The following is a 25825-nucleotide window of genomic DNA, read 5'->3' as shown; positions in this document are numbered from 1 at the left end:
TGCCCTACAGACTCTTGGTTTAAAAAAGTCATACTTAAGTTTAATTTCACAGCTCTTCCTTTTTGTGGACAAGAGCTTTATTATTTTACTGACCCCATCATTTCACTGCCTGTTTGTGTTTCACAGTGGTCCCGGAATCCTTTAGCGAACGGATTGTGATCAATTTTCAGCTGTGTGATCTGCAGCAGAAAAGAATGAAATGAATGTCAGTCTTATTTAAATGTCATGCTTTTTATTACAGACGGTGCCTTGCAAAAGTATTCACCCCCTTGGCTTTTTACCTATTTTGTTACATTACAGCCTTTAGTTCAATGTTTTTTAATCTGAATTATATGTGATGGATCAGAACACAATAGTCTAAGTGGTGAAGTAAAATTAGAAAAAATATACATAAAACTATTTTTCAGAAATAAAAAAATGATAATTGGCATGTGCGTATGTATTCACCCCCTTTGTTATGAAGCCCATAAAAAGCTCTGGTGCAACCAATTACCTTCAGTAGTCACATAATTAGTGAAATGATGTCCACCTGTGTTCAATCTAAGTGTCACATGATCTGGCATTACATATACACACAATTTTGAAAGGCCCCAGAGGCTGCAACACCTAAACAAGAGGCACCACTAACCAAACACTGCCATGAAGACCAAGGAACTCTCCAAACAAGTAAGGGGCAATGTTGAGAAGTACGAGTCAGGGTTAGGTTATAAAAAAATATCCAAATGTTTGATGATCCCTAGGAGCACCATCAAATCTATCATAACCAAATGGAAAGAACATGGTACAACAGTAAACCTGCCAAGAGTCAGCCGCACACCAAAACTCACAGACCGGGCAAGGAGGGCATTAATCAGAGAGGCAGCACAGAGACCTAAGTTAACCCTGAAGGAGCTGCAGAGCTCACCAGCAGAGACTGGTGTATCTGTACATAGGACCACAATAAGAGGTACGCTCCATAGAGTTGGGCTTTATGACAGAGGGGCCAGAAGAAAGTCATTATTTTCAGCAAAAAACAAAATGGCATGTTCTGAGTTTGGGAAAAGGCATGTGGGAGACTCCCAAAATGTATGGAGGAAGATGCTCTGGTCTGATGAGACTAAAATTGAACTTTTTGGCCATCAAAGAAAATGCTATGTCTGGCGCAAACCCAACACATCACATCACCCAAAGAACACCAGCATCATGCTGTGGGGATGTTTTCAGCAGTCGGGACTGGGAAACTGGTCATAGTTGAGGAAATGATGGATGGTGCTAAATACAGGGATATTCTTCAGCAAAACCTGTACCACTCTGTGTGTGATTTGAGGCTAGGACGGAGGTTCACCTTCCAGCAGGACAATGACCCCAAACACACTGCTAAAGCAAAACTTGAGTGGTTTAAGGGGAAACATATAAATGTGTTGGAATGGCCTACTCAAAGCCCAGACCTCAATCCAATAGAAAATCTGTGGTCAGACTTAAAGATTGCTGTTCATAAGCGCAAACCATCCAACTTGAAGGAGCTGGAGCAGTTTTGCAAGGAGGAATGGGCAAAAATCCCAGTGGTAAGATGTGGCAAGCTCATAGAGACTTATCCAAAGCGACTTGGAGCTGTGATAGCCACAAAAGGTTGCTCTACAAATTTTTGACTTTAGGGAGTGAATAGTTATACACATTGACTTTTTGTGTTATTTTGTCCTATTTGTTGTTTGCTTCACAATAAAAAAAAAACATCTTGAAAGTTGTGGGCATGTTCTGCAAATTAAATGATGCAAATCCTCAAACAATTCATGTTAAGGGCAGTGAATACTTTTGCAAGACACTGTAGGTTGAAAAAATATATAAGTTCATCTAGTTAAAGCAATAGAAAAAAGAAAACATGCATATACACATTTATTCCAGAGATAGGCAGAAAAAAAAGCATGATCAAATTTGCAATCGAATATATCCTGGATCAACTACTCCTGAAGAGCACGCACTATGTGTTTTTCTCTATTTAAAGTTCCTAAAACCGCAGTTTGGTTTTTGGGTTTAATTATACCAAATTATGGTTTCTGCACCAGTCTAGCTGGATTGCACTGTTTTCTGCTTGGCCACAGGTGGCGCTGTCATCATTGGCAAGTGTGAGAACGCAGTTCAGCTGGGCACATTGCGTGCCATTTTTCTCGGAACCAGCCCAGTGGGAGTGTCATCCTGCTGTGCATTCTGGGAGAGGGTACTTAAGGTACTGACATCACGTGCTTCTGGGTTCCGGTCCAGAAGATCTTTCTGTCTGTCTGGTCCTGGTCCTCCCGACCAGCCCCCATGGCCCTCATGGCCTGGGGTGCGGATCCATCCAATTCTGAGTATCGGGGCTGGCTAGCCCGAGGCAAAGTAACTGGAAGGAGGATTCGGAGGTGGTCGGGTGCCGTCTCATCTGTGGAGAGGCCCAGCAACTGAGGAAACAACCAGGGGAGGACTCTTCAGGAGAAGGCCACACTGAAGGCTGGCTTCTCAGAAAGAGCCTGGAGGCTTAGTTGAAAGACCCCAAGTGAATCTACACTCATACGGTATCGCCGGACCGGCTGCAAGATACTGGTGCCGTATGAGGGCTCTCTAAATTGGTCTACATCCTTCAGTTACTACAAGTGTCCTACAACAAGTCTTTGGCAGAGACTTTATTCAAACGTTCCATATGCAAGTCTGTGGCAGAGGCTTCGCTTTATCTGAACACTCTATCGGCTGCTAGGCCTAGTGAGAGGAGGTCTATCCGGTAGCTGTGAGAATCCAGTTGTGAGTGGCCACACTCTCTCACCCTCATTGAGAGACTGTGTTTTGTCTACTTCTTTTTAGCAAATAAAAATCCCAAAAGTGGATCCATTGTCAGTTTCTACAATTCTTTGGGCCATCTACCTCGGGAAACCCCTAGACGAACACGAGGTCAAGAAGGTAACGGTCAGCCCAGCAAATCAGCCGTACCTTCGGGGGTCAGTGCTACATGTTAATATCCAGTTATATCAGGGGCGGATCCAGGGGGGCAACGGGGCAATTGGCCCCTCCGAGAATACGGGCAGTGGATGACAGTGCGGGTGCCAGCGTGGCCGGTTCTGCGGGTGCCAGCGCGGCCGGTTCCATGGGTGACTGCGCTGAGTGGACAGGTGAGGGGGCAGCTGGGCGGCTAAGGAGGGCTGCTGGCCAACCAGGAAGCCAGCGGGCAGGGGAGCAGGGAGATGACATCATCTCTCACTGCCCTGCATCCCTCCAGTTCCGCCCTCACTGTGCGGGAAGCTGTGTGCAGCAGAGAGATTACATCATCTGTGTGGCAGGCGACGTGACAAGTGACAATCCGCAATGTGTGGCAGGTGACGTGGCAAGTGACAATTCGCAATGTGTGGCAGGCTACGTGGTAAGTGGCAATCCGCAATGTGTGGCAGGTGACGTGGCAAGTGACAATCCGCAATGTGTGGCAGGTGACGTGGCAAGTGACAATCCGCAATGTGTGGCAGGCTACGTGGCAAGTGGCAATCCGCAATGTGTGGCAGATGACGTGGCAAGTAACAATCCGCATTTGGTGGCAGGCGACATGGCAAATGACACCCTCAGGGCTCCCACTGATTCTGCATTATGGTGAGTTGAACCATTTAATTTTATATTACAATGTATTAATAGAAATAATGCGCTTCAATGATCCTGACACCATAACAACCATGGTGCCATAATGATTGAAGCACCAATACCAGCCATTTCCCATATAAATTTCCCCCAAAAAAACATATTTTATAGCAGTGCCCTTCCCGAGACTAGATCTGGATCCGCCCCTGAGTTATATTGTGTGCATTTAGGAATACATCCAGCTCTTTTTTTAACCACATCTGGTCTATTATTAAAATACGGCCCCACCCGAGCTTCCTTATCCCGGGTGGATGTCATATGACGTCCTGCCACTCTTGCGTTCGCCAGGGGCATGCCAAACCTGGTACCAGTATTTGCTGTGATCGCATGTCAGTCATACACAATGGCTTTCATTCATAGCCATTCATTGTGTACTATTGTGATCTCTGCGATTGGCCTTGTAATATGAGATTGCCGTGACCAATCACAGCTATCACAATTGTATTTGTAATTGGATTTTGTTGTCGGAATGTCTGATCAATGTCCAATCGTGTGTATGGGGCATTATAGTAAAAGTCAGCAGCTAGAGAATTTGTAGCTACAGAATTTAAAATTTTTGAGGGAGGGGGAGGCGGAGCTCCACTTTAAAAAACACTGAAGGTTTACTTACTAAACCCAAACAAATGTAGTGTCTGTATAATGTCAGCTTCCAGCCTTGTAATTTGCTTAGGTGCTATTATGTTTCACACATATATTGAAAGATTTTTAGAAAGTTGTCTTATGCCGCGTACACACAATCGAAATTCTCATCGGAAAAAGCTCTGATGGTTTTCCCGAGGGAATTCCGATGGAATTCCACTCAAGCTGACTTGCCTACACACGGTCACACCAAATTCCTATAGTTTAGAACGCGGTGACGTACAACACGTACGATGGGACTAGAAAACGGAAGTTCAACACCGAGTAGCCAATAGCTTCCATCTCGTAGTTGAATCTGAGCATGCGTGTTTTTTGGCGTGTCGGAATTTAATACACACGATCGGAATTTCCGAGTTTTTCCATCGTGAAAATTGAGAACATGCTATCAATTTTTTGCTGGTGGAAATTTAGACAGCTAAATTCTGAGGGGGAGCATACAAACAGTCGCATTTTCCGATGAAAAACTCACATCGGTCTTTTTCTGGCTGGAATTCCGATCTTGTGTGTGCGGCATTAACATGGTTCTAATGGTCCTATAAAGTGGAACTTCCACTTTAAGCACTCCTGACCCCCTGACATGCCACATTTGGCATGTCATTTTTTTGGGGATGGAGCGGGTACCTAGTTTTGACAGGTACCCGGCTCCCATTTCCACTCAAGCTGCCTAGGCGATCCGAGTGGACGTTCTCCTCTCCCCTCCCTCCAATCTTCTGGGACACGTCGCAGGTCCCAGAAGATTGCCTGGTCACTGAGATGGCGCAGTGCAACCTGCGCATGAGCAATGAAGCCGCAAGCAGTTACAGCCGGGTGCCCACACTTATAATGCCGGTTCCGGGGATAGGAGAAAGAGAGAACCAAGGGTTCGGATGGCCTGATCGCTCGACCGGGAGTGTGTGTTTTTTAAAAGTCAGCTGTTACACTTTTTGTAGCTGTTGAATTTTGATAAACACAAAAACCACTGGAACTCCTCTTAAATTAGAACTATAGGCAAAACTTTTTATTTTAATTTTGGATAGAGTAAGGAGGGGTTATAACCCCTGTCAGATTTTTTTCCACCATGTGTCCCATTGGGGAGATTTCCCTTCACTTCCTGTCCCATAGCCAAACAAGAAGTGAGAGGAAATCCCTCGAAATTACAGGTCATCAGAACTAATGTCCTTATTGGAAAAAAAAAATTCAAATGTTTTTTAATGTATTTTTAGGTTAGGAGCCTGTTTATGTATTTTTTTTTTTAGGGTGGACCTCCACTTTAAAGCGGGAGTCTGCCGGGAGTTCCGCCGTTTTTTTTTTTTTTAAAAGCCAGCAGCTACAAATACTGCAGCTGCTGACTTTTAAAATAAGGACACTTACCCGCCCAGCGTGCCCGCGATGTCGGCACCCGAAGCCGATCTCTCGATCGTCTCTCGGGTGCTGCCGCCAAAATCTTGGGTATGGGAATCAGGAAGTGATTTCCCGGTTCCCTACTGCGCATGCGCGAGTCGCGCTGCGCAATAAGGATGGTCCCGCTGCCTCTGGGATCCGTGTGTTTCCCAGCAGGCAGCGGGGGACTTTCGGAAAGGGGCGTAATCTACGCCCCTTTCCGCAGATAACTATGCCGGATGTGGGTGCAGATACCTGCACTGTACAGGTACCTGCACCCCCCTCCCCCCTGAAAGGTGCCAATTGTGGCGCCGGAGGAGGGGGGAGGATTCCAATGAGCGGAAGGTCCACTTTAGGGTGGACCTCCGCTTTAAGGTAAAAAATCCTCGCTGAGACCTTGCAGTACACTGTAAGATGGTGCGGCTAGCTTGCCCACTGGGTGTAGGGTTGCCACTTTTTCTTCAAGCCAAACACAAACGCTTTAGTGGCGCACAGCAATTTTTCTTTCTTCTATACATTATAGGTTTGTAACAGACCTAGGAGATCTTAGGGCACTCCAAAGAGAATAGTAAGGTGGCATTCATAGTGCCCCCACACCCTTCCATCAGCCCCTGTTCCAAGCCACATTCCTGTCTGAATTTTGTGTCCGGATTTCAGACGGACTGAAACCCGGACAGGTGGCAACCCTAGCTGGGTCCCCCCTTCACGTCTCCACCCCCCTTTTTTATCTCATCCTTCTCCTTCTCTTACTTCTGTGTCTCTGTCCCCATCTTTGGGATTTTTTGTTCTCTTTAAGCTCCTCCTCCCACGATATGCTTTCATTATTTTGTCTACTGTTTGATATACTCAATGTTTCAGATGAAGAGTGAGGGATTTATAGCAAGTCCAGACTCAAATAAGTTCTTTTATTCCTGTACTGTAAGATGTAGGTAGAGCCAATATTTATGTAACACACTCTCAGAACTCTGGATTTGCTAATGCCCTGTACACACAATCGGACATTGATCGGACATTCCGACAACAAAATCCATGGATTTTTTTCTGCCGGATGTTGGCTCAAACTTGTCTTGCATACACATGGTTACACAAATTGGTCTGAAATTGTGAACGTCAAGAACGCGGTGACTACAACGCGTAAAGCGAGCCGAGAAAAATGAAGTTCAATAGCCAGAGCGGCTCTTCTGCTTGATTCCGAGCATGCGTGGAACTTTGTGCATCGGAATTGTGCACACACGATCGGATTTTGTTGTCGGAAAATTTGAGAACCAGATCTCAAAATTTGTGTGACGGAAATTTCCGATGGAAAATGTCAGATGGAGCCTAGCTCCCATCGAACATTTTCCGTCTGAAAATCCGACTGCAACAAGTGCATGACTCTGCTGTTTGTACTGTGCACTTGTTTTACGAATGATATCTGTGAAGTTGATAGCACACTGTGACTCTGTAACTCGTTTATTGAAAGCCTGATAAAACTTTATTCTCTAAAAAAAAATTGTTGAAAAGTTTAAATCAGTATTTTATGCTAGAAAATTATGTAAAACAATTTTTTTGGGGGGAAAAAAAATACACTACCATTTCAGCCCCAGAAGGTTCCCCCCACTAATGACCGGCCCATTTTTTGCGATACAGCACTGCGTTAATTGAACTGACAATTGCGCGGTTGTGCGACACTGTACCCAAATAAAACTTGATGTCCGTTTTCCTACAAATAGAGCTTTCTTTTGGTATTTGATCACCTCTGCGATTTTTAGTTTTTGCACTATAAACAAAAAAACGACAATTTTGAAAAAAACTAAACATTTTTTTTTTTTTTTTTTTACTTACAATGTATATGATGAAGCAGTGCTATATGTGTAATATCGCAATAATCAATAAACATTTAATGAAAAAATACATATCAGGAGATAATAATATAAATGTGCAAATACTCAAAAATGTGTAAATAAACATTAAAGTGCAATGATGAATAAAGAATTCATAAAAAATGTCTAGTGCAAAAAAGTGTTGTAAAAAAATAGTCTCTTCAAATATACAAAAAATGTGCAAAAAAGTGAATTTGATTACATTTTGTAATTTACACACAGAGAAGCGCATAAGTATTCTTTTACATGATATTTTTTACTTTCTGCAATAAAACATATCCAATAAAATAAAAAAAAAAATCGAATTTCATCATCAATTTAGGCCAATATGTATTCTGCTTCATATTTTTGGTAAAAAGAATCCCAATAAGCGTATATAGAAAATATAGCAAAAGTTATAGCGTTCGCAAACTATGGAATAGATTTATGGACTTTTTATTTAATTTTTTTATTGTTTTTACTAGTAATGGCAGAGATCGATTTTTAGCGGGACTGCGACATTGCGGTGGAAAAGCTGACACTAAGTGACACTTTTTGGGGATCAGTGATACCAATAAAGTGATCAGTGGTAAAAAAAAGTGCTGTCACTGTATAAATGACACTGGCAGGGAAGGAGTTAACATCAGGGGCAATCAAAGGGTTAAATGTGTTCCTATGGAGTGCTTTCTAGCTGTTTGCGGGGATGGACTGACTGCAGGAAGAGAGACACCTTTGTTCTCTCTGTGACAGAACAGCAGTCTGCCTTGTTTACATAGGCAGACCACCGTTCTGCCTTTCCTATGAACAACCGGTGGGTCCTAGCAGTCATCGTGGCCGCTGGACCCACTGATTGGATCTCGCTATGTCCAATCACAGCGGCCCCCGAGAGCCATAAAACATAATATTTATCCAATTTTTTGTGTAATGCGAAAGATGATGTTATGCAGAGTAAATAGATACCTAACATGTCAAAGATGCGCATGCTCGTGGAATGGTGATAAATGACGATACTTAATAATTTCCATAGATGACACTTTAAAAATACCTGTATAGAGTTACAGAGGAAATCTTGCGCTAGAATTATTGCTCTTCCTCTAACGTTCACAGCAGTACCTCACATGTGTAGTTTGAACACTGTTTACATACGCTTGCATGACTTACGCATGCGTTCACTTCTGCATGCAAGCACGGAAGGAAGGGTCGCTTTACTTTTTTTTTCTTATTTATTTTACCTTTTATTTTTTATTTTTACACTGTCCCTTTATTTTTATTTATTTTTTAAATAACTTTTATTGTTTATTATTTAAACAACCATTGTAGTAGAAATAAGAATGACAGATCCTCTTTATTGAGAGATCTGGGGTCCAATAGACCCCAAATCTCTCCTTTACTTTTAAAAGCAAATGAAAAAATAAAACTTTTTTTTTTTACTTTAGCTCTAAAAAAAAAAAAAAAAAAGATTTACTATGGCCTGGAAGTGACGACATATGTTGCTCTGGCCTCTAAGGGTAAAGAGAGGAGTGGCCGGTGTCTTGGCCTCACTCTTGTCCGTACCCAGGTACTGCCAGCATTGGATCGCTCCCGGGCTTCACTGATGGGTCAGGTAAGCCTGGGAACGACTGGGAAGCGGTGGGATGAAGGGGAAAACCTCCCGCTACTTCTAAAAGTGATCCTGCGTCGAATCCACCCTCAGGACTGCTTGTATCTGAAAGAGAATTGGTTGTAGTTAAAAAGAAAATAACCCTGGTATTTAACATCGAACAAACAACTTATTTTTTTACTATGGGCTGGTTGGCTGAGAAGGGGGTTTGCTAGGTCTACAAAAGATCTGGGGCTAGAGCCCATAGCAGTGAAGTAAAGAAAGTCATACGCTTGGGCAGGCATACACATGTATATAATACATGGGTGTGTGTGTGTGTGTGTGTGTGTGTGTGTGTGTGTGTGTGTGTGTGTGTGTGTGTATGTATGTATATATATACACATACATACATACATACATACATATACATATGGAGCCCAGAGCCAACCCTAGGTAAGAGATTTAGGGCTATGCTCCCCAGATTCGGGGCTATAGCCCCAGTAGCCACCCCCCAGCAATGCCACTGTGGCTGAGTCTCTCTTGATCAGCAGCACTGTCCTGTCTGCAGCAGCGCCTCTCAATATTCACAGGAGGTTTTGACGGAAGTGGTGGACATTGGCTCATTCTGCTATCAATCAAATGCTGTGAGGAGGAAGCAGGGGCGGGGCGAGCCGCACAGTGTGTGCCTATGGACGTACACAGCCTGGCTTGAGACTTCACCCGCAAGCAGCTTGCTATGTGGGTACTCAGAGAAGGGGAAGAGGAGAAAGAGCTGGGGGCACCCCAGATCAGGCTGTAAGGAGCCGCTCTGTGCAAAACCATGGTACAGTACATAGCAGGCAAGTATAACATCTTTTTTCATTTAGGAAAAAAAAAAAAACAATTAGGGTTTACAACCACTTTAAGACATTCTGTTATACATGTCCCAACATTAGATCTGTACTCACTTCAGCATTTTGATAAGCTGTGACGGCTATGAACTGGGTCTCTAGGAAGGTGAAGGTGTGACTGTGGTTCTCCACAACTCCAGATTCCATCACTCGTGTCACATTCAGACGTGGTTGATACTTGTGAAGGGACTGCAGTACCACCATCTGCCAAATGAGAAAATAAATGTCATTTTTCCATCCAATTATTAACTCTCTTGAGGGAAGACATACTATTCATGGAGTCCTCAGTATTTTAACAGTGATTATTATGTGGAAGAATAAAACAAATGAAGAGCTGTGTGTGTAAACTCTTCTTCAGCATGTCACTGCTGTTAGTGGTGGGGGGACCAGAACAAAAATAACGAAGGGATAAATACAAAATCACAAAAAGGTTATTGAAGCACACACTAAAAACAGGATAGACACTCTCGGACCACCGTATAATTAAAATAAAGACAACATTGTCAACCCCCTTTAATCCTAATTCCGCGTACACATGATTGGACTTTCCAGCAGACTTGGTCCGGCGGACCGGAATCCATCGGACAATTCGATCGTGTGTGGGCTCCAGTGGACTTTTTTTTACCCAAAAGTCGGACCTAGAAATAAAACATGTTTCAAATCTATCCGATGGACTCAAGATCGACGGACTAAAAATCGGGAAAACCATTCGTCTGTGTGCTAGTCGGGCAGACCAGATACGACGCAAGGGCAGCTATTGGCTACTGGCTATTGAACTTCCTTGTTTAGTCCCATTTACGTCATCATTTACATCATCATGTTCAAAACGAACGGACTTTCGAACAAACTTAGTCCGGTCATGTGTGGCAAAGTCCGTTCGTTCAGAAAGTCAGTCGGACCTCCGCCGAAAGTCTGTCGGGAAGACCGTCAGACCTAGTCTGCCGGAAAGTGCGGTCGTGTGTACACGGCATTAGTCCACATCTATGCAGTTGATGCAGGTTTCAGGCACGTTCTGCATTTTTTACTCTTTAACAAACCATGTTAGCTATTTGTTAGGGAGCAGGGCCAAGAAGCCAGCGACCTCGTCCTTAACAACTGATGAATCATCAGCTCTCAGGCTTCCCCGCTGACAGCTGAATGTAATAAACAAGAATTGGTAAGAGGTGTCTTTAAATAGGCTAAAGCATTGAACCAGTTGAGCAGCCATTTTCTTGATATTTTATCACCAAGCTTGCAAAGCTGTCAAATGGGGGTTAAGAGTACACACTATGTTACCTTGCGTCCAAAGAAAATATCTCATTAAATGTCTGGACTTTTGTCTGAAGAACAGTTATTTCTGGAACTATTACCACCAACAAACAGGAGTTGCTATGGGAGAAAAAATTGCTCCCAGTGTATCAGGCCTGTTTACGTCACAGTGGGAAGAGGAAAATGTCTTTATGAATACACCTGGAGAATTAGTCATATACAGAAGATATATCGATGACATTTTCATTCTATGGAAAGGAGATCGGAACCATTTGGTCCTCTTTATACGAAATTTTAATAAAATTATAGAAATATCAGACCTTCCTGGGATATCAGCGAAAAGAATATATCATTGCTTGATTTGGAAATCATGCAAGAAGAACATAAATTCATTTCAAAAACGCATTTTAAGAACGTAGACAGAAACATTATCTCCCACTAGAAAGTTGTCACCACAGAAACTGGCTCTATAACATCCCTAAATGCCAATTAATGCACCTGAGATAAAATTGTACCAACAAAAGCGATTTTCTGGCTCAGGCTGAAAATATGGGACATAGGATTTACCAAGAAAGACTATGACAGCCAATTTGTGAAAAGAAAAATAATAGAAGTAGCTGAGATGAACTGTAATGAATTGATTAAAGACAAAAAGAAACAGGAGTTACCAACAGATACAGTGCCAATTATTTTCCACTATAATATCCAATACAAAAAAATAGAAATAATCATAAAACGACATTGGCATATACTATTGGCTGATAGACAGTTACAAGATGTGCTACCTACTAATCCCAGATTTGTATACAAAAGAGCGCAGACGATGCGAGATAAGATTGTAAGAAGTGTACTAGACCCACTAACAAGAGCACTGACATTCTTCACGGGAAAAGGTTTCCATCCTTGCAAACGTTGCTTTGCATGTATGAAAACGAAACTTTCAAAAGAAAAGAAACACAGCTTTACAACTACGAGCACAGGGAACACTTATGAGGTCAAAGACTTCATATGTTGTAACACAGAAGGGGCTGTCTATGCCTTGGAATGCAGCTGTGGGCTGCAATACATAAGATGCACTATAAGACCCCTAAAAGTACGCATCAAAGAACATGTGCAAAATATCCTTAAATTATATGATAAGCACAGTGTAAGCATTTTCTCTTATGCCACTCATTTAAAATGTTGGGGGATAGAACCATATAATAAACACTGGTGGGGACTTTGAGCCACCTTAATTCAAAATGGATTTTTATATTGGACACTTTTTCACCCCGAGGACTCAATATTGAATTTGATCTTAATTGTTTTCTTAGTGACTTTTAATATCTGTATTCAGGTGCAAGATTTGTTTCTCAATGTGCATCCCCTCTTCGTCTTTTTATACTTCGTTCGATACCCTATTTATTACTATCATACACTTTATCAATATATTCTTATTTCTACACCTAATAATGTTGATTAATGTTACCCCTGCTATATAATAGATTTTATTGTGTCATCTATTTCTGTAGTGTCCAATGACGTCCGCTCCGCTGCCCCCCTCACCCTAATGTTTAAACTCACAGCCTGTAGTGCCGTTTTTTCGTAAAATCCACATAACTCCATTTAATACATTTAAATCTATATAAGCCTCTGGAACGGTCTTCTGTATAGTTTCATAGTTTCATAGTTAGTAAGGTTGAATAAAGACACCAGTCCATCCAGTTCAACCTGAGTGAGTGTCTACCCCTATCCCTGTACATTGCACACTCACATTGGTCCCTACCCTCAAAGAGCCCACAATCTAAGGTCCCCATTCATATACTAAGGCCAATTTTGGTCAGAAGCCAATTAACCTACCTGCATGTCTTTGGAGTGTGGGAGGAAACCGGAGTACCTGGAGGAAATCCACGCAGGCACAGGGAGAACATGCAAACTCCAGGCAGGTAGTATCGTGGTTGGGATGGATGGATCGTTAGGTTCTCCAGATTTTCTATAGTCTTTTTCTACAGTTTTTTAACCTTTTAAAATGAATTTTACTATTTTTATAAAATCTAGCAAAACATGGCTGTAAAGCTGTACCACAGTAGAAGACCACTAGAAAATGGCCGGGATATTTGCTATGTAGGAAAATCCACCTAAACATGGCCTCTACATCACTTCCCTATTATTGAGCCACAAGAAAATGGCCGCTCAGTTGGTTCAATGCTTTAGCCTATTTAAAGACACCTCCAGTGCCAGTCCTGATGAAGTCATGTGATCGCGACGATTCGCATTGGGACGGACAGGCATCGGAAGTGACGTCAGCGTACAAGCTCGTGGTGTATTGACTTTTAACTTGTAAAGAAATGTGAGTACTTTTAGCTGTTTTAAAACATAAAAATATTGGATTGAAAATACTACACTATCTGGAATCCCCCTTCTTCTTCCTCTATATTATACATACACCCGTTGGGAGAGAAATATTACTGCTAATACCGGCTTTAAAGAGACAGATCTGCGCCACTATACTGAGAGCATGTCATCAGGATATAAGAAGCCAGCACTGTGAACACCACTGATTTCTACTAGTACATATACAGTGGTGTGAAAAAGTGTTTGCCCCCTTCCTCATTTCCTGTTCCTTTGCATGTTTGTCACACTTAAGTGTTTCGGAACATCAAACCAATTTAAACAATAGTCAAGGACAACACAAGTAAACACAAAATGCAATTTGTAAATTAAGGTTTTTATTATTAAAGGAGAAAAAAAATCCAAACCATCATGGCCCTGTGTGAAAAAGTGATTGCCCCCCTTGTTAAAACATACTATAACTGTGGTTGTCCACACCTGAGTTCAATTTCTCTAGCCACACCCAGGCCTGATTATTGCCACACCTGTTCACAATCAAGGCATCACTTAAATAGGAGCTGCTTGACACAGTAAGGTCCACCAGAAGATCCTTAAAAGCTACACATCATGCCGAGACCCAAAGAAATTCAGGAACAATTGAGAAAGAAAGTAATTGAGATCTATCAGTCTGGAAAGGGTTATAAAGCCATTTCCAAAGCTTTGGGAATCCAGCGAACCACAGTGAGAGCCATTATCCACAAATGGCGAAGACATGGAACAGTGGTGAACCTTCCCAGGAGTGGCCGGCCGCCCAAAATTACCCCAAGAGCGCAGCGACGACTCATCCAAGAGGTCACAAAAGACCCCACAACAACGTCCAAGGAACTGCAGGCCTCACTTGCCTCAGTTAAGGTCAGCGTTCATGCCTCCACCATCAGGAAAAGACTGGGCAAAAATGGCCTGCATGGCAGAGTTCCAAGGAGAAAACCACTGCTGAGCAAAAAGAACATCAAAGCTCGTCTCAATTTCTCCACAACACATCTTGATGATCCCCAAGATTTTTGGGACAACATTCTGTGGACCGATGAGACAAAAGTGGAACTCTTTGGAAGGTGTGTGTCCAAGTATATCTGGCATAGAAGGAACACTGCATTTCATAAAAAGAACTTTATACCAACAGTAAAATATGGTGGTGGTAGTGTGATGGTCTGGGGCTGTTTTGCTGCTTCAGGACCTGGAAGACTTGCCGTGATAAAAGGAACTATGAATTCTGCTGTCTACCAAGAGATCCTGAAGGAGAATGTCCGACCATCTGTTCGTGTACTCAAGCTGAAATGAACTTGGGTTCTGCAGCAGGACAATGATCCTAAACACACCAGCAAGTCCACCACCGAATGGCTGAAGAAAAACAAAATGAAGACTTTGGAGTGGCCTAGCCAAAGTCCTGACCTGAATCCTATTGAGATGTTGTGGTATGACCTTAAAAAGGCCGTTCATGCTCGAAAACCCACTAATGTAACTGAATTAGGACAATTCTGCAAAGATGAGTGGGCCAAAATTCCTCCAGGACGCTGTAAAAGCCTCATTGCACGTTATCGCAAACGCTTGGTTGCAGTTGTTGCTGCTAAGGGTGGCCCAACCAGTTATTAGGTTTAGGGGGCAATCACTTTTTCACACAGGGCCATGATGGTTTGGATTTTTTTTCACCTTTAATAATAAACACCTTCATTTACAAATTGCATTTTGTGTTTACTTGTGTTGTCCTTGACTATTGTTTAAATTGGTTTGATGTTCCGAAACACTTAAGTGTGACAAACATGCAAAGGAACAGGAAATGAGGAAGGGGGCAAACACTTTTTCACACCACTGTATATGCTGTTACCTTACAGCTGTAAGGTAAGAGGCCATCCTACACAGAAGTGTGCTGCACAAAAGAGGAGAAGTCGCTTTGCACTTTGCACATTGTATTTTGTTTGCACAAAAAAGGACACCTTATACGTTATACCTGCACTCAGCTGAAGAGGTAATACAGCACTCTATTAACCTTTTCATTGCATAAGACTGTGGTTTATTTATCTATTTTGCACAATTTTTTCATGTGCATACTACTACCTTTAGCACTTTATTGAATTCTTCATTGTTTGGACATTTTAACATATATCGACTAGTTGGTATTCATTTTATTTTGCTTTACTAATTTACCTTAATAACAGCACAGCACCATTTATTTTATATATTTTTTATATGCGGTTATTGACCCTTTTTGGTGCTTGCAGCAGTTAAAACGCTATACTGTACAGTAGTGCGGGAATATATATTTAATCTGATACTGATGCCTAAACATTTTTTTACCTTAATGCAAGGATTGCAATAGAGTGTTTGTAAACCTCAGACATGAAATACAAACAAAGCATATACAGTGCCTCTATATTATGTACTTGTCTAGATCCAGAGCACTAAGTGTCATTTCTGTCTGCTGCCTCGTTCCTCTGCTATCAGCATGAGCCTCTCCTGACAGGTTTTCTTGACGCCAAGAGAAAAATGGTGGCAGGGGAGGAGAGCTCCAACACACAGCCTGTGATTGACAGCTTAACCCCTTGCTGACCAGCCACTGTATATATACAATGGCAGGTAGGCTCGATTGTGCAAACCGCCGTACCCGTACGGCAGTCCGTGCATGTGACACTGTGGGCATACACATGCCTGCTGCATGCCGCGGGAGCGTGTCTGCAGGTCCCGAGGACTTGATGTCTGCCAGCGACCCGTGATCGCGGTACACAGAGGCAGACCCGGGAATATGTAAAAAAGGCGGATTCCCCTTCTGACAGAAGACATCATGGAGATCTGCTGTTCCCAGTGATCAAGAACAGCGATCTATTTGTTGTCCCAGTGAGCCCATCCCCCAAACAGTTAGAACACACTCAGGGAACACATTTAACCCCTTGATCGCCCCCTAGTGTTAACCCCTTCCCTGCCAGTGCCATTTATACATTGATCAGTGCAAAAAGTGTCACTTAGGGTCAGATTTGTCTACCGCAATGTCACAGTCCTGCTAAAAATCACAGATTGCCCCCATTACCAGTAAAAACATTTAAAAAAAAGTCCATAAATCTTCCCTATAATTTGTAGATGAGATAACTTATGCGCAAACCAATCAATGTACACCACTTATTGCGATTTTTTTTTTTTACCAAAAATATATAGCAAAATACATGGTGAATACAGGATGAATATATATATATATATATATATATTTTTTTTTTTTTTTTTTTTGCATATGTATTATAGCATAAAGTAAAAAAATATTGTTTTATTTTTTTCAAAATTGTTGCTCTTTTTTTGTTTGTTTATAAAAAATAAAAAGGTGATCAAGTACCAACAATTAGGCAATTTTCAGATAAAGAACATTTCCAGCTTTGGGAAATATTGAGTTTGTTTAACGGCTTCCAGACTGCCCCATGTACTTTTACTGCGTTAGCTCAAAATCACATACCTGTACGTCTCAGCTTCTTCTTGGTCTGGGCGCGAGCTGCTCCCACTATAATTGGACATAGCGGGAGTCAATCAGAAGGTCCGGTTTGCCGACACCCGTCACTCTCTCCTGAGAGAGGCAGAGCGGCAGTCTGCCTATGTAAACAAGGCAGATCACCTTTCTGTCAGAAGGGAAGATGGAGATCTTGTGTTTCTGCTAAGCAGGAACACAGATCTTTCTTTTCCCCCAGTCTAAGCACATTTAAACCTTTAATCGCCCCTGACGTTAATCCTTTCCCTGCCAGTGTCTTTAGTACAGTTACAGTGCATTTTTTTAGCACTGATCACTGTATTAGTGTCACTGGTCCCCAAAAAGTGTCAGTTAGTGTCAGATTTTGGCGCCGCAAAAAAAATCCCGATCGCCGTCATTACTAGTTGAAAAAAAAAAATGGCAGAAAAATATCCCGTAGTTTGTAGACGCCATAACTTTCAACTAATAACTATAAACCAATCAATAGATGCTTATTGGGATTTTTTACCAAAAATATGTAGCAGAAAACATATTGGCCTAAACTGATGAAGAAATTAAATTTTATATATTTTTTTTATTGGATATGTTTTTTAGCAAAAAGTAAAAAACATTTTTTCAAAATTGTCGCTCTTTTTTTGTTTATAGCGCAAAAACTAAAAACCTCAGAGGTGATCAAATACCACCAAAAGAGAGCTCTATTTGTGGGGAAAAAAGGACGTCAATTTTGTTTGGGTACAGCGTTGCACAACCGCACAATTGCCAGTAAGAGCCCTTTTACAATGAGAGCGTGGGCACATTAGTGGTAAAGCGTCACTAGTTTTAGTGGTGCTTTACCATTGTTTTAGAGGTGCTTTTCGGCCGCTAGCGGGGGCTAAAAGCACCTCGCTAGTGGCCGAATAAAGAGTTAAAAGTGCCTGCAAAGCGCCACTGTGGAGGCACTTTGCAGGCGCTGCCCATTTATTTCAATGGGCAGTGGCGCTTTAGGAGTGGTGTATACATCACTCCTAAAGCGCCCCAAAGAAGCTGCTTGCAGAACTTTTTTAACGTCCTGCCAGCACACCTTTCACACTGGGACTGCAAATGAGGCATTTTTCAGACGCTTTATAGGTGCTATTTTTAGCGCTAAAGCACCTGAAAAACACCTCCATTGTGAAAGGGGTCTTATCCACTTGCTTACTGGCCGCTTAAACCCCTTCCTGTTGAGACCAATTTTCAGCTTTCAGCGCTCTCACACTTTGAATGACAATTGTGCGGTCATACAACACTGTACCCAAATGAAATTTTTATAATTTTTTTCACACAAATAGAGCTTTCTTTTGGTGGTATTTAAAGAGGAGGGCCAACTTTAAAAAAAAAATTTTTAAAGTCAGCAGCTGCAAACACTGTAGCTGCTGACTTTTAATAAGAAGACTTACCTGTCCAGGGCGCCCGCGATGTCGGCCGTCCTCGGACCCATCCCTCGGCTCTCGGGTCCCGGCGCCACCATTTCAACTAAGGGAAACAGGCAGTGGAGCCTTGCGGCTTCATTGCCCATTTCCTACTCCGCATGCGCGAGTCGCGCAGCACTTTGTGAATGGGGCACGCTGTGTTCTGGGACACACAGTTCCCAGAACACAGCGCGACCCATTACCCAGAAGACGCCGCACGGAGGAGAGAAGACAGAATATCACCGCGGAGGAGGAAGGGGCAGATGATATGCCCAGCAACAGGCATTTCTGATAAGTTTTAAAAAAAATGTTTTTCATTTTTTTTTTGCTGATTTTTTGCTAATTTTTTATGTACTTTTGTTTTTCAGGGTGGCCCTCCACTTTAATCACCTCTGGGGTTTTTATTTTTTGTTAACAAAATTTAAAAAGACCGTAATTAAAAAAAAAATACAAAACAGTTTTATATTTTGTTAAAATTTTTTGCAAACAGGTCATTTTTTCTCCTTCATTGATGTATGCTAATGAGGCTCCATTGATGGGCACTGATGAGGCGGCACTGGTGCGCACTGATGGGTGGCACTGAAGGGCATTGATAGGTGGCAGTGATTGGCACTGATGGGTGGCAGTGATTGGCAATGATGGGTGGCAGTGATGGGCACTGATGGGCGGCATTGATTGGCACTGATGGGTGGCAGTGATGGGTACTGATCGGCACTGGTACAGTGGTGTGAAAAAGTGTTTGCCCCCTTCCTCATTTCCTGTTCCTTTGCATGTTTGTCACACTTAAGTGTTTCGGAACATCAAACCAATTTAAACAATAGTCAAGGACAACACAAGTAAACACAAAATGCAATTTGTAAATGAAGGTGTTTATTATTAAAGGTGAAAAAAAATCCAAACCATCATGGCCCTGTGTGAAAAAGTGATTGCCCCCTAAACCTAATAACTGGTTGGGCCACCCTTAGCAGCAACAACTGCAACCAAGCGTTTGCGATAACGTGCAATGAGGCTTTTACAGCGTCCTGGAGGAATTTTGGCCCACTCATCTTTGCAGAATTGTCCTAATTCAGTTACATTAGAGGGTTTTCGAGCATGAACGGCCTTTTTAAGGTCATACCACAACATCTCAATAGGATTCAGGTCAGTACTTTGGCTAGGCCACTCCAAAGTCTTCATTTTGTTTTTCTTCAGCCATTCGGTGGTGGACTTGCTGGTGTGTTTAGGATCATTGTCCTGCTGCAGAACCCAAGTTCGTTTCAGCTTGAGTACACGAACAGATGGTCGGACATTCTCCTTCAGGATCTCTTGGTAGACAGCAGAATTCATAGTTCCTTTTATCACGGCAAGTCTTCCAGGTCCTGAAGCAGCAAAACAGCCCCAGACCATCACAATACCACCACCATATTTTACTGTTGGTATAATGTTCTTTTTATGAAATGCAGTGTTCCTTCTACGCCAGATATACTTGGACACACACCTTCCAAAGAGTTCCACTTTTGTCTCATCGGTCCACAGAATGTTGTCCCAAAAGTCTTGGGGATCATCAAGATGTGTTGTGGAGAAATTGAGATGAGCTTTGATTTTCTTTTTGCTCAGCAGTGGTTTTCTCCTTGGAACTCTGCCATGCAGGCCATTTTTGCCCAGTCTTTTCCTGATGGTGGAGGCATGAACGCTGACCTTAACTGAGGCAAGTGAGGCCTGCAGTTCCTTGGACGTTGTTGTGGGGTCTTTTGTGACTTCTTGGATGAGTCGTCGCTGCGCTCTTGGGGTAATTTTGGGCAGCCGGCCACTCCTGGGAAGGTTCACCACTGTTCCATGTCTTCGCCATTTGTGGATAATGGCTCTCACTGTGGTTCGCTGGATTCCCAAAGCTTTGGAAATGGCTTTATAACCCTTTCCAGACTGATAGATCTCAATTACTTTCTTTCTCAATTGTTCCTGAATTTCTTTGGGTCTCGGCATGATGTGTAGCTTTTAAGGATCTTCTGGTGGACCTTACTGTGTCAAGCAGCTCCTATTTAAGTGATGCCTTGATTGTGAACAGGTGTGGCAATAATTAGGCCTGGGTGTGGCTAGAGAAATTGAACTCAGGTGTGGACAACCACAGTTATAGTATGTTTTAACAAGGGGGGCAATCACTTTTTCACACAGGGCCATGATGGTTTGGATTTTTTTTCACCTTTAATAATAAACACCTTCATTTACAAATTGCATTTTGTGTTTACTTGTGTTGTCCTTGACTATTGTTTAAATTGGTTTGATGTTCCGAAACACTTAAGGCCGCGTACACACGGGCGGACTGTTCGCCCAACCTTGTCCGCTGAACAGTGTTTGGGCGGACAGTCCGCTCGTGTGTGGGCTTTCAGCAGACAGTTTCAGCGGACAGTTGGACGGACAAAGTCTTTCGGAAATTCCGAAAAACTGTCCGCTGAAACTGTGTTTGAGCGAACAGTCCGCCCGTGTGTGGGCCTGTCCGCTGTACTTTCGAAATGAGCGGACTGTTCCCGCTCGGAAAGTCCGCCCATTTCGAGCGCGTGTACAGGTAGGCGGGGCCCGCGAAGGAGACGTCGCGGGCTCCGCCGCCTGGAATGGGCTTAAAGGGGAACCCCAACGCCGAAAAAAATCGGCGTGGGGGTTCCCCCAAAGTCCACACCAGACCCTTGTCCGAGCACGCTACCCGGCCGGCCAGGAAAGGAGGGCGAGCGAGCGCGCCCCCCCTCCTGAGCCGTACCAGGCCGCGTGCCCTCAACATGGGGGGGTGCCTTGGGGAAGGGGGGGCCGCGCGGCCCCCCCACCCCAAAGCACCTTGTCCCCATGTTGATGAGGACAAGGGCCTCTTCCCGACAACCCTGGCCGTTGGTTGTCGGGGTCTGCGGGCGGGGGGCTTATCGGAATCCGGGAGCCCCCTTTAAGAAGGGGGCCCCCGGATACCGGCCCCCCACCCTATGTGAATGAGTATGGGGTACAATGTACCCCTACCCATTCACCTGTGAAATAAAGTACAAAAAAAAACACAACACAGGGAAAAAATATTTTATTGCACAGCTCCGGGGGTCTTCCGTCTTCGGGGGTCTTCTCGCCGGACTCCTCCGCTATCTGTGTGTAGCTCTTTTACTAGCGGAGGAGTCCGGCTTTCTTCCTCCCCGCCGCCGGCCTCTTCTCCCGACTTCGGGGGTCTTGTCCCCCTCTTCGGTTCTTCTGCCGGGCCACCGCGCCTTCTTGTAGCTCTTTTGCAGGCGGTGGCCCGGTCTTCTGTCGCCGCTGCCTTCCGTTCTTCTGTCGCCGCCTTCGGTTCTTCTGCCGGGCCACCGCGCCTTCTTGTAGCTCTTTTACAGGCGGTGGCCCGGTCTTCTGTCGCCGCTGTCGTCGCCGCCGCCGCCGCCTTCCGTTCTTGTTCTTCTTCTTGTTCTTCTTCTTGTTCTTCTTCTCCTGGAGATGTTGACTCGACGAGCTCTCCGGCCGGAATGCCAGGGACACGCTCCGCTGCCACTTATATAGTGACAATGGGGCGGTGTCACATGGTATATGTCACATGGGTTGGTCACATGGTGACCCCGCCCCCTTACGATGTCATAGTCCCCATGTGACATCAACCCATGTGACCAACCCATGTGACATATACCATGTGACACCGCCCCATTGTCACTATATAAGTGACCGCACAGCGCGGCTCTGGCATTCCGGCCGGAGAGCTCGTCGAGTCAACATCTCCAGGAGAAGAAGAAGAAGAACAAGAAGAAGAACAAGAACGGAAGGCGGCGGCGACGACAGCGGCGACAGAAGACCGGGCCACCGCCTGTAAAAGAGCTACAAGAAGGCGCGGTGGCCCGGCAGAAGAACCGAAGGCGGCGACAGAAGAACGGAAGGCAGCGGCGACAGAAGACCGGGCCACCGCCTGCAAAAGAGCTACAAGAAGGCGCGGTGGCCCGGCAGAAGAACCGAAGAGGGGGACAAGACCCCCGAAGTCGGGAGAAGAGGCCGGCGGCGGGGAGGAAGAAAGCCGGACTCCTCCGCTAGTAAAAGAGCTACACACAGATAGCGGAGGAGTCCGGCGAGAAGACCCCCGAAGACGGAAGACCCCCGGAGCTGTGCAATAAAATATTTTTTCCCTGTGTTGTGTTTTTTTTTGTACTTTATTTCACAGGTGAATGGGTAGGGGTACATTGTACCCCATACTCATTCACATAGGGTGGGGGGCCGGTATCCGGGGGCCCCCTTCTTAAAGGGGGCTCCCGGATTCCGATAAGCCCCCCGCCCGCAGACCCCGACAACCAACGGCCAGGGTTGTCGGGAAGAGGCCCTTGTCCTCATCAACATGGGGACAAGGTGCTTTGGGGTGGGGGGGCCGTGCGGCCCCCCCTTCCCCAAGGCACCCCCCATGTTGAGGGCACGCGGCCTGGTACGGCTCAGGAGGGGGGGCGCGCTCGCTCGCCCCCCTTTCCTGGCCGGCCGGGTAGCGTGCTCGGACAAGGGTCTGGTGTGGACTTTGGGGGAACCCCCACGCCGATTTTTTTCGGCGTTGGGGTTCCCCTTTAAGCCCATTCCAGGCGGCAGAGCCCGCGACGTCTCCTTCGCGGGCCCCGCCTACCTGTACACGCGCTCGAAATGGGCGGATTTGCCTCCTCCTTACGTGGGCGAGTCCGTTCATTTCAAAAGTTGAGCGAACTGTTTGGCAAACAGTTCGCTCAAACAGTCCGCTCGTGTGTGGGCAAGTCCGCTCATGCAAATTTTGAGCGGACTGTTTGCCGAAACTGTTTGACGAACAAGGTTGGGCAAACAGTCCGCGCGTGTGTACGCGGCCTAAGTGTGACAAACATGCAAAGGAACAGGAAATGAGGAAGGGGGCAAACACTTTTTCACACCACTGTAGGTGACACTGATAGGCAGCACTGCTAGGTGGCACTGATGAGGCACTCATTGGCGCCACTGGTGGGCATTGATAGGTGGCACTCATGGGCATTGATAGGTGGCACTGATTGCTGGGACTGTTATGCACTGGTGGGCACTGATTTGTGGCACTGGCAGGCGGTATTGGTTGGCACAGATGAGACAGCTCCGCCTCTTCCTGTTCAGGACTGATGTCCCTTGCACAGAAGTCGGTGATTGGCTTTTTTTTCCCTCATGCTGTCAGCGTGAGGAGAAAAAAAAAAAGATTATTGATCTTCTGTTTACATCACGTGACCAGCTGTCATTGGCTGACAGCTGATGACGTGGAAAGGAGCCGGGATCGACCCCTCACTCCGATCTGTGATGACCCAAGTCTCATTGACTGAGTGATTACAGCGCGCGCGGGGACCGTGCAAAGGAGAGGACATCGTAGGTCCGCGCTGTAGCCGTCATTTGACTATAGCGCAGATCGGAAGTGTTTAAAGTAGCGCAGTGCCAAATTTCCAAAAATGATCTGTAGAAATGATCAAGCTGCTTCAAGTACTTATTGTCCAAAAATAATTCATACAAATTCACTACTTAATGGCCCTGTAATCTATTTTTAAACCTCTCCTTTTCCCCCTTCACTTGCATTTGTTCAGAATGAGCAGTGTTTGCTAGTTTCAGTCATATGCACTGCTGTATGCACACTGCAAATCCCATTGTCCATTCTCTGTAGTCCATGCCAGGAGTGAACAAGAGGCAGTGATTACATACAGTGGCGTCATGGAGAATGAACGTAACCACCCTCTAAGCCCTTGTACACACGTTCGGACATTCCAATGGACAATGTCCGATAGGACCGTGTTGTCGGATAATCCGACAGTGTGTGGGATACATCGGACTGTTTCCATCGGAGTATCAGACGCACCAAGTTTTCCAGCTGGGCTATAAAATTTTCCGACAATATGATCCGATCGGACTTTGTCCGATCATGTGTAGAGAATTCCGATCGGACAAAGTGCCACGCATGCTCAGATCAAATTCCTAGACCAAACCTATTGGCTACTAGCCTCAACGTAGTCCTGTCCTAATGAAATAACGTCATCACGTTAAGTACAATCGGATTTTCTGACAACTTTGTCCAACTGTGTGTATGCAACAGTTTCAGACAAAATCCGTTGGACAAAATCCGACGGATTTGGTTGTCGGAATGTCCGATCGTGTGTACAAGGGCTAACAGGAAGTCACATCACAGCAGCAAAAAAAAAAAATTGGAGTATTTGAACGAAACGGAGAGCAATAGAAGGGACTTTTATGAGAATACATAATTGAATAGATCATTTATCAACCAGAGTTTAGTGTCACTTTCATAGCCGCCCAAAAATGTTCTACTTAAAAGAAGAAAAACTTGGCAGATGAATTTTAGAAAAACATAGGACCTAAACAATAAAAATCTCTCAGTTTTGTATGTTGTGCAATATTTATGCAAATGCTTATGAAACCTACATTTTTCACATTATTATTTTTAAAATACATTCTGTTATTGTGCACACAGGACAGGTCACATATAAAATCCTTTGCAGTTCATTGGGTTATATTTAAAGTGGCAGTTCAAGGGTTCAGACAAACCATTTACCACTGACAGGGGTGCTTATAATGTTCAGCTTTTATTATTTTATCCTTAAAGAAAAAAAACTGTTGTTTCTTCTGCTTCTAAAGTGTTAGCTGAAATTCTGATTTAATTTGTTAATCAAATATAGCACCCTCTAGTTAGATAGGTGCTAGAGTGAGGATTTTCTGGAGGAAGAATAGGCAGGCCTAGCTGGTTGCTAGGCCTGTTTGTTTTCAATCTGGGCTGGGAGTGGCTCAGGGTAGCAGCTGGAGACTCACAGGCAATATCACTTGGACCTCCCTCTTCTTTCTAGAGTCTGCTTGAAAGATCTGGAAAGAGAGGAGGAGAGGAGAGGAGAGGTGGAGCTGTCTGGGGTGTCTTAGGGAGCCTCAGACCAATCCCCAATCTGGATTGGCAGGGGGCAGGCCTCCTCAAATACCCAGAGTCAGCCTAGCTGGGGAGGAGTTGTCAGGTGGAAGAGCTGGAGCGAGAGAATGTGGAGGCTGTCGGGGCCCACATGGAGCTCCCCAGTCGGGGAGGAGGTGGGGGGGGGAGACCCTGGGCTGGGGCTTGGGTGCATCTGGGAGGAGAGAAGACATCCTAGAAAGAGAGGAACATGAGAGAGCAAGTAGAGGACAGTGGGAGAGAACACTGCTAAGAGACTCCAGGGAGGACAACTGGTTGCAGCAAGTGACGTGTTGGTGAATGAGCACAGTCTGGAGGAAGTGACGTGTTGGTGAGTGAGCACAGTCTGGAGGAAGTGACATGTTGGTGAGTGAGCACAGTCGAGAGGAAGCGACGTGTTGGTGAGTGAGCACAGTCTGGAGGAAGTGACGTGTTGGTGAGTGAGCACAGTCTGGAGGAAGTGACGTGTTGGTGAGTGAGCACAGTCTGGAGGAAGTGACATGTTGGTGAGTGA

The 25825-nt window shown here is 44.5% G+C and overlaps 1 protein-coding gene across 1 annotated transcript in view; it reads right to left on the bottom strand.

The window, feature by feature from the left end:
- The window catches only part of TBX21 (T-box transcription factor 21), a 141689-nt gene that overhangs the window by 1456 nt on the left and 114408 nt on the right, over nt 1–25825 (bottom strand). The window contains exons 4-5 of the mRNA XM_077459726.1: nt 9996–10142; nt 94–179 (exon numbers count right to left, since the gene is read on the bottom strand). Coding sequence (XP_077315852.1) covers nt 94–179; nt 9996–10142 — 233 coding nt within the window. The remainder of the gene's footprint in view (nt 1–93; nt 180–9995; nt 10143–25825) is intronic.

This window comes from Lithobates pipiens, unplaced genomic scaffold (assembly GCF_037356315.1).
Source record: "Lithobates pipiens isolate NorthernLeopardFrog02 unplaced genomic scaffold, aLitPip1_a1.2 Scaffold_28, whole genome shotgun sequence".
NCBI classification, from domain to species: Eukaryota; Metazoa; Chordata; class Amphibia; order Anura; family Ranidae; genus Lithobates; species Lithobates pipiens.
This window is presented reverse-complemented; position numbering and strand designations above follow the sequence as displayed.